We start from the raw sequence: 15,974 nt of genomic DNA on the forward strand, positions 1-15,974 counted from the left end.
GTGCCACCAGGGAAGCCCCCATCTTAGCTTTTTTATGGGCAATAACTTAAGCTCAAGCGATATTGGAGAGCAGGTTTAATATGTATATCCATGTTTGTGTAAGTGAGCATCTCCTTACCTAAGCAGTTTCTAACGTCCTGTTTCTTGCAGAAAGGTTTCACTTTCCATTTATGTAAATTTCTTTCTTGACACTGTTTGCTGAGTCAGACAATAACACCATTAAAAACTACTGGGCAGCATATTTATAGCTGATCTTAAATAGTAAGAGGCATCAATCATGAAGTTAGCCTTATTTTAGCCGAATGTTTAGTATCCATTTGTCTTGTTTACTTTCTGCAGTGTAGAGGGTAGAGACCTAAGCTTTGCTCGCAAGAAATCTGATTAACCAGGAGGAAGAGAAGTATTTTTCTATTCTCCTTCTGCTGTTCCAATAATCCACTGTTACTCCTCAGAAAATTGCCACCTGTCCTGTGATTGAGGATTAGGTTTTACAAAAATTGTTTTGAGACTTTGTTCCTGTCCTTGTTCAGAAAATACAAATGTAACAGACTGCAGTGTCCCTGGGGCAGAGGGTAGATAAGCATGGGGAACATCCACTTTAGCATGTGGCCAGAGGTTTTTACCTGAAATCAACAAAATAATCTTCCTGCCAGGGCACACTCTTTTTCTCCTGGCCCTTCCTACCACTAATTGGTTCTCAAGGTGTTTTCCCCTTTAGGGAAGGTGGATTTTTGGAAACTAAACTACTTTGAAAAGTATGACCAAATTCTTCCTGTGGCTTCTGTGTGCTCTATTCTCCTGGGGACTTCCATTGGTGTAAACAAAGCCAGGCTACTTCTTGCCAGATGTAAAACCCCTGGATGACTGTGACTATAATTAAGGGCCTTCTTCCCCCCGCCCCTTACCTCTCTGGCTGCTGCTTTCTATCATTCCATCTCTTATTTGAGTCATTTCTAATAAAGATATAAATCTCTATTTGAAAATAAGAGCATCTAGCTACCCTAGAATTCCCTCACCCACTCTAAGGGCAAAGTAACAGTATTTTTACTCTATTCGGAATTATTCAAATGCTTAATCTCATCTTAATGTTTAAATTCCAGTCTGCATGTCAAGAAGTAAAGCCCAGACACTCTTCCCTGCTACTGGCAGGTCACAGCAATTGCCATTTCAGGCTGCGGTAGCCTATGGAGTCCTTTGTAGAGCCCTCTGAAACATCCCTTTGAGCTGTGCTTTTCAATGTACAGCCAAAGTGACCACTGAGCGTAACAGCCAAATGTGGATTAGAGTATTGATGCTGATTTGCTTAAATAATATGCCTTAAATGTGCATAGTTCCATTTTAGTTTCTGTCATTCTTCCTGGGCATTTGCCCCTGAATGTGTAGTGTAATTACTTCCAGAACCAACTTATACTAGATGCAACTATATATGTTAACTTTCTCATGAACTAGGAACTATGAGTGGAATGAAATTAGGATTTCATGAGGGTGCTTTTCTAAAATTTCATTTTTGTGATTGGAATTTAAAGTGAATATGTTGTTTTAAATGAAATGGTATATTGTCTTTGTGCAGTTAGAAAAATAATAACTTGAGAAAAATATTCTCCTTTCCCAAAATCTACATAAAAATGAGCCTTTTCTTTTTCCAAGGAAGCACACATAAAGTCTAGACGATCAATTTGAAGACCTAACATAATTTCATCCTCATGTGCTAAACATTTTGAATTCTGGGGTCAGTGGCTTTCTCTTCCTTTTCTTTTTTTTTTTTTTTTGCGGTACGCGGGCCTCTCACTGCTGTGGTCTCTCTCATTGCGGAGCACAGGCTCCGGACGTTGCAGGCTCAGCGGCCATGGCTCACGGGCCCAGCCCCTCCGCGGCATGTGGGATCTTCCCGGACCGGGGCACGAACCCGTGTCCTCTGCATCGGCAGGCGGACTCTCAACCACTGCACCACCGGGGAAGCCCTCTTCCTTTGCTTTTGACATACTCTTAACTGAATGTTTTTTAGAGAAAATGCATTTTTATGTCTATCGACAATACTAACAAACTGCTTATTTTTCTACCTTAAAAGTGAATTACTTTTAGAAAAATATATAACTAGAATGGTGATATTTTTTAAAAATTAAGGTAGAATACTAACACCCTTTATAGTAAGAATAAAAATTCCATGGAGTCCGTTGTACTAATTCTGAATGATGTTTTTTAATTTGAATATACTCACTTTGGAAGTGTAATGCATTCTATTGAAACCTTGAAACAATAATGTAAAAATTAAAATTTAAAGGCAGTTTTTGCTATGGGAAAAAATGTCATATGTCAGGTAGATTATTTAAGGGCTCTTAAATAGAGAGAGTGAATTTAAGAATACCTTTTATTCTCTAGAAAATTAATTAGCTAGGTTTGTACTTAACAAATACTACTTGATGATGATGAAATTAAATGAAAGAAAAATGCCTGACATAGCTAATTGCAAATGCATGCACTCAGAATATAAAATAGACATAATTTAAGTAATTTGATTCTTGTATGCTTAGGAAATTTGGAATACAACCTCTGAGAGATGCAGAATTGCATGATTTATGCCATTTAGTAATAGGTTAAAAAAAATTAAATGGTACAAGCAATCCCCCTATTTTAAAATGACGAAAAGTATGCATTTTTGGAGAGAATATGCACAGTCCTAGAATTTCCGGGAACACGGTGCTTGGTGCTGAATTTCTGTGTCTCTTCATAGTATGGAACATTTAACAGCCTCCAAGCTACTTAACAGGAGTTCAGTAGGAGTTCCTAGCAGGAGTAATTTCCACCTCCATTTCTGCTGGTATCTGTAAATCACGTGGTGGATCTATAATTAATGAATTCAAAGGAAGATAAAAAGGACAGCATTTTAAGGAACACAAATGTTAAATGATTTCTTCAACTATCCATTTTCCTTAAAATTGTTAGTGTTTTCTACTGGTGGAGAGCTATAAAGATCATTACCTGTAGTCATGTCTTCCAGGTTTTTACCTCTTACAAAAGGACCATACAGTCTGGGTGTATAAACAGCTTCATTGCAAATCCTCAACTGTTAGAAGCCAAACTCTAATATTTCATCCTAACCGCAAAATTGTGATATTGTATGAACAACTAAAAGCAGGAACTCTGCCTGGAAAAATTCACCATCACTATATACCCAATAATAATTTTGCCTTAAAAACAAAAATCACTAACTTAAACATGAAAAAAAGAATTATCAACTATGTTATGCCAAATATTTTAAACCAATTTCCTTTTTAGAAAAAAAACAAAAATGTTAGTATATGTTAATTAATATAATCAGGCTTATCATTTATGGGTTTTCTGCAATAAATTTTAAAGAGATATAAGAGAACATTACTTTTAAAATCCCATAATACCAGCATCAATCATTGCTTTTCTTGCCAATTTTTAGCACTTTCATATTTTTATCTTATATATGGAAATGCAAGTAAGAAATAAATTTATATCATGCTGAATCAAATTTTAGAACTCTGTGTCATATTGATGTGTACTTTGAACTCCATGACTGCCTCAGGAGGCTTGAAAAAATATGACTTGGTAGACCTAATCAAAAACTAAATTGTTATCTACAAAAGCTGATATAACATGATCATGATACTTTGAAAATGGTACCTCTTACCTGAAAAGCTATGTTCACCTGCATTGTGGAGATACTGAGTTCATAATGTGGTCAGAGCTTTGGTCTAGGCATTCTGCTCCGGGTCCAGTCGTTTTAGAGACCAGACTTTTAGCAGTCTTAGCACAGACAAGAGCACAGTTTTGTTTGTTTGTTTTTAAAGTGAATAAATAAGATCCTTTCATTAAGTTGAAAAGGCTTCTGAGATTCTAATCTAGTCAGGCATTCATGCAGGATCTTCTTGATTCATGTAACACATACACCTTAATAAGCTTTTTATTATCCAGTCTTCTAAGAGTAAACTAAAAGCAGAAAATCAGGAAGAAGATAAGAAGGGATGGAGAGAAAACTGAAAGGACGGGAAACAGAAGAAGTGTGAAACAAGCACAGAGTGCTATTGCTGCAAAGCAGGCCAAGGAATATTTGTGATGACTCTAAGTCAGTGCTCCTGAAACTTCTTGCTGAGGAAATTGTAAAATTCACTAATGACGGTAGTGAAGGCTGTAAGTTGCAGTATGTTTATTTATGTCCCATATGTTTCCAGAAGATCTTTTAAAAGGAAAGCATTATAATACATTATATCAGAATGGTTTGGATTATGTATATTTTGATGCTCTAAAAAGTACTCTTCAGTTATTTTTAATTAAAGTCTCATATACCACAGATGCTGAATAAATGGTGCGTTGCTGGGACTTCACTGATTTGCTACATAAAATGGAGTGAGGCTCTTAATAACGGAATTAGATACATTTAAAATTTTACAATAGCTGAACAAGGGGAGATTGAGCTAGTACACAGAAAGTAATCAAGCTTCACTTTGAGAATTATAAAGTTTCTCTGAGCATGTGCCCGCATCTCCACGCCAGCCTGGGATCAGGAATCTCTTACAGTGACCGTTTGTAAGTTACAGGGTTTGTCCATTGTAGATGAAACATACACCAGGTCCAAAGCACCTGAATGAAAGATGTTTCAAGTGATTCAGTTGAGCAAGCACTTCCTGAACATCTACAGCTACAGCAAGTTATACAATATATAATACACTGGAGACAGAAAATTTACAGAGACTCATTCCATAATACAGGAAGCTGGTAGCATAATAAATACATAAACGATTCGAATGTGATAAGAACTATGGTAGACAAGTATAAAAGTATCATGGGTATCGAAATGGAGCAATTAATTCTGCCTGTGAAGAAAAATGAATGGAAGGCAGTTGCTGAGCCTTGTTTTGAAGGATAGATGTTCAACAGGTGAGCAGAAATGCAAAGGGCATTTTGCTGAGAAGGAAGCGTGTGGGCCACGTCACCACGGTGTGTACATCAGAGCGCAATTTATTGTGTCTGGAAAAGAGAGCTCTTATTTGGGAAGAATGGTGCCATTCATATTGGTTAGGACAGATGCAGTAAAACACTGACTCATGTGGGCAGATGCCCTTCAAGACAAGAACTTACATGCTTCTAGTCTTACCAACTTTCTTTATTCCTTTCTTTGTTTTAAAAACTATACTTTAAAATCTCGATTTATTCTTTTGCCTTTCATTGCCGTTGTTTGAAAATGAAGCTAAATGATTTCAATCTGGAATGCAAGGCTCTTTCTAGGTTGGATTTTTTTTCCCCCCAAAATACAGTAAGCAGATGTTGTCATGGAGTGATTTTAGGACCTTGAGACATATTTGTTCAGGAAATTCCTTTCTTTCAGTCAGGTGCCATCCTGCCTGGCGTTCTACCCCACTCCAAGGAAATGCTGCCTGTAGTCTGAAGTCAGGGTTTGGAATTTGGGCGCCGATGTCCCCGAAGCCTTCACCAAGGGCCGCATTAGAAACAGGCAGAGGCAGGAACCAACATCTGGTCATGATTAATCCTCTCAACACCCTGGCCAAATAGGGACTGGTCTTGGGGCCCAGCCAGCTACCTGTGGGTTAGCCAGCCCACTCCCGCATGCTTGACTCGTGTTTTGCAGAGGCTCATTCTTTGCCGTGGCTTTCATATCTTCCCTCTGTGTTCATTAGAACTTTAGAGGTAAAGGGACCTACAAAAAATTGGCCAAAAGAGGTGGATTAAGCCTTGCACTGTCACCAGTAATCATGACAGAGGCACATCAGGGACTGAACTATGAGGTTACTGGATCCCCGGAAATCATGGATATGCTTCAGTGGGCACATGAAGCATCCTATGAGGTACATGACTGCTCCCCATTACAAAGAATTACCTGGTCCAGATGTGCAGCTGTGGAGAAACTATCATGTAAATATTTATTTTTAAGAGGTGAGAATCTGTAGCTTTTATTAGATTTTCAAAGGAGTCTAAGAAGAGCCCATAAAGGTCAAGAATCACTAGCAAAGTGGTTGAAAACATGGACTTCAGAGTGACCCAGACCTACTTCAAATTTGCTTTTAGACGTGTGACTTGTAACAATGCACTTAACTTGCTTGATCCTTGGTTTCTTCTTTTATAAAGAGGAGCAGTAGTCCCCAGTGTAGAGTGTTGCTGTAAGGATTAAATTGTCTAGTGCATATAAAGGGTTTAGCACAATAACTGCGCAAAGGAGAAACTCATTAAATAATTATATTCATGTAGTGCCTTTAATCATCTCTAGAACTCTGATTTTAGAAGCAGCATAGCATAATCTGTGCATATCTGACTCAGACAGGTAGACCTGGCTGTGACAGTATTCTTTGACTTCATTTCTCTGAGCCTCCATTTTTACCTCTCTTAGTGGAGGGTGATGCTGGTATCACAGGGATGTTTTGAGAAATGAGAACATACGCAAAATATTTGCACAAGAACTGGCCTGCATTTGGTGTTCAGTAAAAGGGGGTATAACACTCAGACACCTTGTCTCCTAGTCCATTCTTCCTCCTGCATTAGAACCAGGTTAGGGCTGATGAGACTTGAAGCCGTCCCAGGACGTAGAGAAGACCTAAATCTCATACCAGTTTTTTTTTTTTTTTTGCGGTACGCAGGCCTCTCACTGTTGTGGCCTCTCCCGTTGCGGAGCACAGGCTCCGGACGCGCAGGCTCAGTGGCCATGGCTCACGGGCCCAGCCGCTCCGCGGGATGTGGGATCCTCCCGGACTGGGACACGAACCTGTGTCCCCTGCATCGGCAGGTGGACACTCAACCACTGCGCCACCAGGGAAGCCCCTCATACCAGTTTTTATTCGTCCTAATGTGCCCTAATGTGGAGGAAGTTACTCTCTATCTTTAGTCTGTTCTCCTTCCTCTTTTTCTTATTTTTCTTCCTCTTTGGGAACCTCCTTTACTCCCTCTTAGCTTGAGGTTGGATAGAGTTGGTTATGGGGGTTGCCAAAAGTAAGGAGTGTAGTTATGGTCTTTTTGGTTAGGGGCCTGATGGCCTTAAAGTAGGAAGGAAAGTGTCTTTTTTGGGACTGCTGAAAGAGAGTTCCATAAACTGGGTAGTTTTTTAACAGCAGAAATTTACCCCTCACAGTCCTTGAGTTTGGAGTCCAAGATCAAGGTGCTGCAGATTCAGTGTCTGGTGAGACGTGGTTGATAGACAGCTGTCTTCTTCTTGCTGTAACCCCATATGGCAGAGGGGACAAGAGATCTCTCTCAGGCCTCTTTTATAAGGGCACTAATTACCTTCCAAATACCCTGCCTCCTAATACCATCATGTTGGGGGTTAGGATTTCAACATATGAATTTGAGGAAAACACACTCAGTCCATAGCAGAAAGGGCATTTTCTTTTCATTCAACAAATGCGAGAATGATCCAGATGACGATGAAATAAATATCCTGGGATTCCTGGGTAACATCCTGGATGGTTGAATTCACTCATGTAAAATCAGTTGAGAATTATCATTCTCATGCCTAAGTATTTACTTAAACATAGTATTCACAGAAAAAAATAAAACCATAAAAAATGACTTTTCTTGGTAAAAATCATTCCAAAGCAGAATAGACATGCACAGTTTTGAGGAATCTTTGATGAGTTTTGAGTAATGACCTCTTCATTGAATCAACTTGATTTTAGATCAAGACTAGACCTGGATACACATGTATGTATATATATATTTAGATAGGTAAACAGTCCCTGCCCTACCCCCTTTGCCCCTGCCACTTCCAGCTTGCTTCCTTGCTCTGCCATCCCCCCAGCCCAGTCTCCTGTCTCCCCATCTTCTATCGTCTGACTCTGGCTTTCATGTAAGGTTCTCTTCCAGGAGACATCTGGTGGATTTGAAAGTCTTTTTCCTTGAAGCATGATCCCTTTAGGGACTTGTCATCTTCGTAGAACACAGAATGGGTAGTGAATAGGGAGTGCTGAGAAGTCAGAACTTGGACTATTCTGATCCAGCTCTGATCTTAACTAGCTGATCAAGTTCTTCCACATAGATTGTGGAAGTGCCTTCTCTTAAGAAGATGAGTTCAATAAATGGTTTCTCATCCTCTTTGGCCATCACATTATTTATAAACAGAAGAGGTTGGACAAGGTGATCTCTAAGGACCCTTCCAGCTCTGAATTCTGTGATTATATTCTACATGTTAGGACAATGTGGTACTTACTGGCATCACCAGTAATGAAATTACGCATCCTTTATCTTATAAAGGAAAAGCAAAAACCAATAGCAACAGACCAGCCAACCCTAAAAAGGAGAGTATGTGGATTTTTATCACACCAGCAACTCTCCAGTGATGCTTGTGATGAATGTCTTCATAAAAAAAAAATCCCAGCTGCCCTGGGGTGACCTGACCTGCCTTTTTGTTTTGGACTTGGATACGGCAAACATGTTCTACTTTAATGTAGTTCTGCATGCTTGAGACTCAGAATGTAGCTGAAAATAAAAGTCTGTGCTTAATACTTGCTGGTAAGAGATTATCTTACAAAAAATGTTTTTCTTCCATCTCCTTATCTCTTATTTACCTCTTCACTCAGACCTTGCCCCATACTTCACAGAGAAAGTTCACAGGAGGTTACCAGGTGGATCTCACTCAGATTTCATTCCCTCAATTCTAGAAGTACCCATTAAGTTTCAATCTTTATCTTTCTTCTTCCTGTCATAGCGGATGAGATGTCCTGCCAAGACTAAGCGTCTACAGATCCAGCGCTCGACCTCATTTCCTGTTAACAGGGCTGGGATCCTGATCCAGCTCTTCTGCTTCCTCCTCGTCTTTAAAAACCACACATCTGTTTCCAGTCCTCCTAAAAAACACTTTTTAGTGACCCTCCCAACTGCCCGCAAAAGATTCAGCCCACTAGTCCTCCTTCCATTAAATGCCGTAATAGAACAGAATAATTTCTGGAGTAAAGTGTCTCACTTCACTTGCCGCAGCCATTAAGGTTGTTTTTGTTTTACCCCATTTCATGTAGCCTTAATCTTATCCTTTATGTGCCTCACTCAACATGAGATAACAGAAATGAAGCCATTTCTTTCTCGTTTGGCCTTTCCTGTAAATCTCATTTCCAGATTTGCTCCAAATTAGAGGAAAGGTTAAGTGGAGTGGGAAAACAAGAGGAAGTCAGAGGACATTAGGCTCTGTTGAGGCAGTGCACTCAGACGTTTTACAGCTCGATTTTACCCCTTCCTCGATCGATCTATCCCATGGCCTCGCCATCTCAACTTTTCTCATCGGGAGGGCGTGTGCGCCTTTGGGCAGCCTCCGCGATCTATGGGCCAACACCCTCTGCGGCAGGAGGCGCGTGCAGTGCATCTCCACGAGGGCATTAGCGCTCCAGAACGGCTCTCACCACTCTCCCCCTTTTCCCAGCTGTCAGCAGAGGAACTTCCTCTGACCATCTGCTGCCCCATTAGTCAGAGTTCATCAACTTGTCCACAGGATTTCTCTCCCAAAGCTGTACTTGCTCCTCTTGTTCATTGTATGTCTGTTTTTCTCATTTCTTAGGGAAGTTCTGTTTTGTTTTTCTTTTACATTTCATTCTGTTAATTTGAACGTGGATCCCAGATACTTCTAACTGCAGAAACTTTAATACTTCCCTCTGCCTGTGTGGCACAACTGTAGTCTAGAGACGAAGAACAAAGGGAGTCCTAGTTGAGAAACTGAAAAGAGCCAAGGTTCATGAAACCTGAACTTAAGTCAGTTTCTCTCTGCCTCTGTTTTGTGACCTACGGCCACTTACATCACCTTCTGGCCTCGGTTTCCTTATTTGTAAAATGTGAATAAAAGCATTAATCTACTCAACTTCTTGAGTTCTGTGAGGTCTAGAGATAATTCATGGAAAAACTGTGATACAAGCCTACTGTTATTTCTGTTAAATTTACTAGCAGTGACACTAGCATCACGACCTTCCTAAAATTGCATCTGTGCCTCACAGCAAGAACCTTCTACCCTAGTGTGTAGCAGGTATAACGCACATCCCTAATCAGACTGTCAGTATTTAAGCATCTTTTCTCCTAGGCTGCCTGTTGGGGACATGTACTGTGATCCCCACCAGTTCTTTTGTAGGCAGAGCTGGCATCCCAGTTTGTTTAGCTACTGCTATGGACTCCAGCTTGTGGGGGGCTTCTGGCTGAAGATGACTAGTGCCTAGAGGTGCTTTAGACTAGAATCCGGGCTGCCTATCCACCTGCCGCAGTCCCGAGTGCTCTGTGGCATGCGGTGTTCCTTCCTGAAGGTGCTGGGTGAAAGTGCTCGTCAGTCAGAGCCTCGTCACAAAAGGCTTGACAGTCCCCTTTGTCAAGCGTTTCTGCCGGAAGACATCATAGCAAATTGGTCCTGTGTTACAAACCTCTGCGTTCTTTTGCAGACCAGCAACTTTTTAGTTGTGTTAGAGAAAATTACAGGAGAATTTTGTGGTTTTTTTCTCAGCACTATCCAGTAGAGCTAGCAATGATATCTAGGAGACGCATTACTGCTCTCAAGCTCACAACGTTTAAGCATGATGTCTCTCTGTGCCTGAAAATGCAAGCGATATGACCACTTTCTTTTGCTCCCAAACCCCCTTTCCTTAAGTCAGCAATATGGTCCCTGCCAGAGCGAATGTCAGAATCAGGCTAGGCTAGCATACTTGCCAAAGATTTAGGTTAAGAGACATTATACAAATGTCTGAATTATTGCAGTTTGGAGCTCTAAGATTTCTAAAAATCACTTTCACACAATTCATTATTGTTAGTATTTGTGACTATTTGATAAACTCCAGAAGCTTTTTCGGCCATGGAAAATAAATTATTTCTAGTGGCTATTTTTTTTTTTCGTTTTTCATTTTAAACTTGAACTTTTCCCTGAAACAGTCACATGTCATCACCATGCTTTTCTCTATTTAACACTTTTTCTTACCTCCACCCTAGGATGGTCGTCTGCAGGTGAATGACCAGCTGATTGCAGTTAACGGGGAATCTCTTCTGGGAAAGTCCAACCACGAAGCTATGGAAACACTTAGGCGATCAATGTCCATGGAAGGAAACATACGAGGGATGATCCAGTTGGTGATTCTGAGGAGGCCAGGGAGACCACTGGAGGTGATGCAAATTTTTATTTCCTTCTGCAAATTGCCCAAATGGCCACCAGAATATTCACACTTCCACCACTAGTATGGTAACTAGGCTCATACTGATTCTGAAATTGGAAAAATACGCCCTAGACATGCTCTGATGGGTTTATGTGGCAAATTGGTGGTTGTATATTTTAGGTATAACTGGAAGGTGTAAAAATGTGCATATAAATTAAATAATTTATCTAGGGTAACAGGTCCATAATTTCCAGTTTTCCCCCCAGAAACTCCTAGAGCTCTGGACTTTACGAATAACGCTTTATTCATATTATAAACATTAAAGCGTAAAACATGCTTATATACTTTTTGGATGACATGCTAGCAGTGTCCCTACCTTAGAAAGTTCTTAATCAGATGTATATAATGCTCACTGTGAAGATCATTATAATGCAATCAGCTCTCTACATTCTTCCCTGTAATGTGTGCCTGGGACCTAACTAATTTAAAATTTGATCTATTAAACAAGCTTCTTGCTTCATGTTCTTAAATAAATGTTTTTAATTAAAGAAGTATTTTTGAAATCTTTTATCATGATTTCCTTATGGATATTTTTAATGTAAGCAATATTTTTACATACACATGAAGTGTGACGTAAACTATTCTTGAAAGCTGATATCCCTAAACATTTCAGTTACATACAATTATATTATTTATATAATTATTATATTATACAATTATATATTATAGTGTACAGCTATCATATTCATCATAAGGTATTCCTAAAACATTATTTTCACTTATATAGAGAGAATACTTATTAAATGCTCCTAAAAATTATTTTAAGAAAAGATAAGAAAAAAGTCGATAATACTTAAGAGTTGAGAGAAACATCAGCAAATCACACATATATTCTCTAAGGACAAATAATGTTTTTGTGATACAGTAATACACAAAGTTAAAATAGAATCCTATTAAAACACACTAATATAAAATATTAGTTTTAATAATAAGTTCAACTTAAACATTTTAAAATGAAAAGATTTTGAAATTAAGACTGGAAGTTAGTTGGGGATGATAGTGGTTAAAATGTTGAGCTCTGGAGTTTTGGATTACTTGAGTTCAAATCCCACGTGGGTCATTTCCTGGCTGTGCAAAGACATACATAGTTGAATGCTCTGTACTTATAGATAGCAATACTGTTGTCTACCTTATCCCTTCATAGATCCTCATTTCCCAGCACCTAGTAGTAGACAGTTGTTATATATTGTTGAATGAATGGATAAAAGTTGCATCTGAGACCCTACTTCATCTGAGAGGATAAGCTGAAGTAGTGAACTTATCAACTATATCTTACTTTGTCATTTTATCAGCTGTTGAAAAGGAGTAACTACCTTTTAACTTTTCTGTACATAACCTTGTAAATGTTAAATAAATGTAAATTTCCCAATTACTGGAGACTATGTATAATGAACCAACTCATTTCCAACATTTGTGTCTGCTTAAGTGACAGAGAGGTTTCCATGAATATTTAAGGGATTTTACTTATGTACATAGTCATGAAACCCTTATCGCTTGCTTCCTACCATGAGAGAATAGGCTGCTTTCTGGTTGAATTTGGTTCTTACTCGAGAGACCTAGACCTCCGCAGAACCCACTTGTTGGATGCGGGTGTGAAGTATGACCTGTAGACCCCTGAATCACCCTTCCATGCATCTGTGTTTTAGATCTCCCTTAAGATGTCTTGGGACAAAGATACCTCAACTAATAGAAAAGTCTGGAATACACTGCTCAAGAATTCCATATCTGTGTAGATAGAAACAGTAAAAGAAAAAAAAAAAAAGAAATGAACATGATTGCTAAAAGAGTTCCCTCCCCACCTCTCCACCTCTCATCTTCCCTTGTTTCATGTCTTTCTCTAAAATATGTGAATGCCTAGAGGATAAGTACTCTCTGTTTTTGTTATCCTTTACGGCACGTATTTTCATTTTAATTCTCACACTCTGGGCTGGGTTGACAATTATTTCATCAGAAGAAAGTACTGAGCCTTCAGTTGGTTGCCCATCCTCGGGAGTGTCTTTGTTGTTGCTGTCGTTGTCACTGTAGTTCTTTTTTTTTTTTTTTTTTAATAGATCTTTACTGGAGTATAATTGCTTCACAGTGCTGTGTTAGTTTCTGCTGTACAACAAAGTGAATCAGCCATATGCAAACATATATCCCCATATCCCCTCCCTCTTGTGTCTCCCTCCCACCCTCCCTATCCCACCCCTCTAGGTGGTCACAAAGCACCGAGCTGATCTTCCGGTGCTGTGCGGCTGCTTCCCACTAGCTATCTCTTTTACATTTGGTAGTGTATATATGTCGATGCTACTCTCACTTCGCCCTAGCTTCCCCCTCCCACCCTGTGTCCTCAAATCCATTCTCTATGTCTCCAACTTTATTCCTGCCCTGCAACTAGGTTCATCGGTACCTTTTTTTTTTTTTCAGATTCCATATATATGCATTAGCATACGGTATTTGTTTTTCTCTTGTTAATACTGTTCACTGGGGACTCAATTGGGAATAAGAAATGGGACAAAAAGCTTTTTTTTTTGAGGACATTTAACCAAGATCCATTTTTATTTTCCCTAATATTTACATGCTTTCCGTGGGGGATGAGCAGGCACTTGGCTCTCTCAACTAGTGAGAATCTCTGTGGTACCTATGAAGATTAAAGAGTGTTTTTTTCATATAAAGACAGCAGCCTAATGTACAGATAATCTTTATTAAATTAAAAAAAAAATCTGTAGCTATTTGATATACCAAATCTGTTTTGCTGTGTCAAATCATATATGTTGTGTGCTCGTGTTTTTGGAGGATTCTTCAGTGGAACAGCAATCGCCCTCAGGTACAATAAAAAAGAATCTGTAACCTAGAAATGGCCTCAGTTCTGCTCATATATTCAGGGAAATCAATTAGTTAGATTTTGGAAGAATACCAAAATGGTTACTTGAACATTATATTGATATTAAAAAAAATACTGAAGACGCTACTTAAGAAAAGTCAAAATATATTGTCGTTGGGTATTTTCCCACATTACCCAGATGTACAAGATATGTAAACAGTTTTGATGAGGACCTCGTGAAGAATACATAATGAGCCCTTGATTGAATCAAAATCGTTTTAAACAGAAACATATTTTTCAAAGGATGAGCTTGAGGTTCAATTGTAATTCTATTTGAGCCTAGAGACTTGGTATTAAAAAATGGGTTATGACCTGTTTTTTTTTCTTTTTTTCCTTCCCCAAAACATTTCCCTCCCCTGAGCTGTAAGCTCAGCTTGGTGGAAGCAGAATATGTTTAAAAATCCATTGTATTTTTTATTGGCTGGGACACTAAGGGAAGGCTCCACGACAGCTCTGTTTTACAGGCTGAATATTTTAATTAGGCTGGTTACTGATCAGTTGTTGGGATATTGATTGCGTCATTTATCAGAGAGCTGGGAAAGCAGAAAAAAAATTTTGTTGTTGTTGTTAAAGCACTCACTATGCAAGTGTAGGTCCTACCTCTCCTACCTTCCAGGGCTCCAGCTTTAATTCAGGAGTAGCTTGCCCCAGGCTTGGGTTGACTAATGAACCAGGGGCAAAAGGTAACACTGGGTGTGGAAAAAGTGTTCTAAGCCTCGACAAAAAGCTAAAGGACCTTCAGCAGCCGAAAACATGTTAATTATGAAGAATGCATGCATGGAATGTTTTGAATATTTTGTTTAACTAGCAGGATACCGAGTTTCTGTAACTAAAGAGGAAAGTAGAAATCAAATGCATTGTTTGGGCCAAATGCTCTTCTTCAGAAGGAAAGAGCTTTGGGGATCAGATCTATGTTTGTGTTTGCGGAATGTTCCTCTCACAAATGGTCAAGGGAACGGCCCTGAGATGGCTTTCAAATTACTTCTTTGAAATCTGTTAGAAGACACACAGTATGAACCAGAGCAAACCCCAGTTCTCTGTGCCTCATTCCTCTAGAAAAGTCACTAGAGCTCCCTGCGGACGGCCCATTCCTAGTACTTCGGCAGCACCTGTGGAACACGGTTTATTCTGGAGCTAGCAGTTTTAAGGAAACTGAATTTGTTTACAGACTATCAAAATCAAAACAGATGGGGGAAATATGGAAGAAGAGAAAAAAATCTCAGGAGAACCACTGTCTGGCATTGTCCCAGCAGTTTATTTTAGCTCCTGGCCAAAAGGCCTAGTGTCTGCAGTGGAACACGCTCATGACATTTCAGTGACAAACCTACCTGGGTTCTGACTTGTCCTAGAGCATATACACTTAGTCACCAAGGGAGAGGGAGACAGGAACCAGCTGGTTGGCAGAGAAACACCCTTGGCATGAACTGTATTCTTATGTTGACACTGCCACAAGCTGTACTCCCAGATGGAAGAAGATTTGAAAGAAGCTAGTTGTAAGTGGTGGGAAAGAATAATAATGTTAGTCTGCTTTTGTGCTTGCCATCAGCACTCCTAAGCCTTAACACCACATTGTCAGTATTTTTTATTGCCTGTTCAGAGATCTTTTAACTGATAGGGCCATTTTGCTTTTCCACAGTCGAGGACTTACGTGCGATAGACTCTTGAAAGATTATTCATAAATTGATCGTTCTTTCACTTTGCTTCCATTGACCAAGTTGGAGCATACTAAGAAAGCGAACGTGGGGCTTCCCTGGTGGCGCAGTGGTTGAGAGTCCGCCTGCCGATGCAGGGGACACGGGTTCGTGCCCCGGTCCGGGAAGATCCCACATGCCGCGGAGCGCCTGGGCCCGTGAGCCATGGCCGCTGGGTCTGCGCGTCCGGAGCCTGTGCTCCGCAGCGGGAGAGGCCACAACAGTGAAAGGCCCGCATACCGAAACTAACTAAATAGCTAACTGACTAACTAAATAAAT

The 15,974-nt window shown here is 39.7% G+C and overlaps 1 protein-coding gene across 1 annotated transcript in view; it reads left to right on the forward strand.

The window, feature by feature from the left end:
* PARD3B (par-3 family cell polarity regulator beta) overlaps positions 1-15,974 on the forward strand; it is a 1,021,377-nt gene that overhangs the window by 586,012 nt on the left and 419,391 nt on the right. The window contains exon 12 of the mRNA XM_024738381.1: positions 10,921-11,091. Within this exon, the coding sequence (XP_024594149.1) occupies positions 10,921-11,091 (171 nt within the window). The remainder of the gene's footprint in view (positions 1-10,920; positions 11,092-15,974) is intronic.

This window comes from Neophocaena asiaeorientalis, unplaced genomic scaffold, assembly GCF_003031525.2.
Source record: "Neophocaena asiaeorientalis asiaeorientalis breed wild unplaced genomic scaffold, Neophocaena_asiaeorientalis_V1.1 scaffold258, whole genome shotgun sequence".
NCBI classification, from domain to species: domain Eukaryota; kingdom Metazoa; phylum Chordata; class Mammalia; order Artiodactyla; family Phocoenidae; genus Neophocaena; species Neophocaena asiaeorientalis.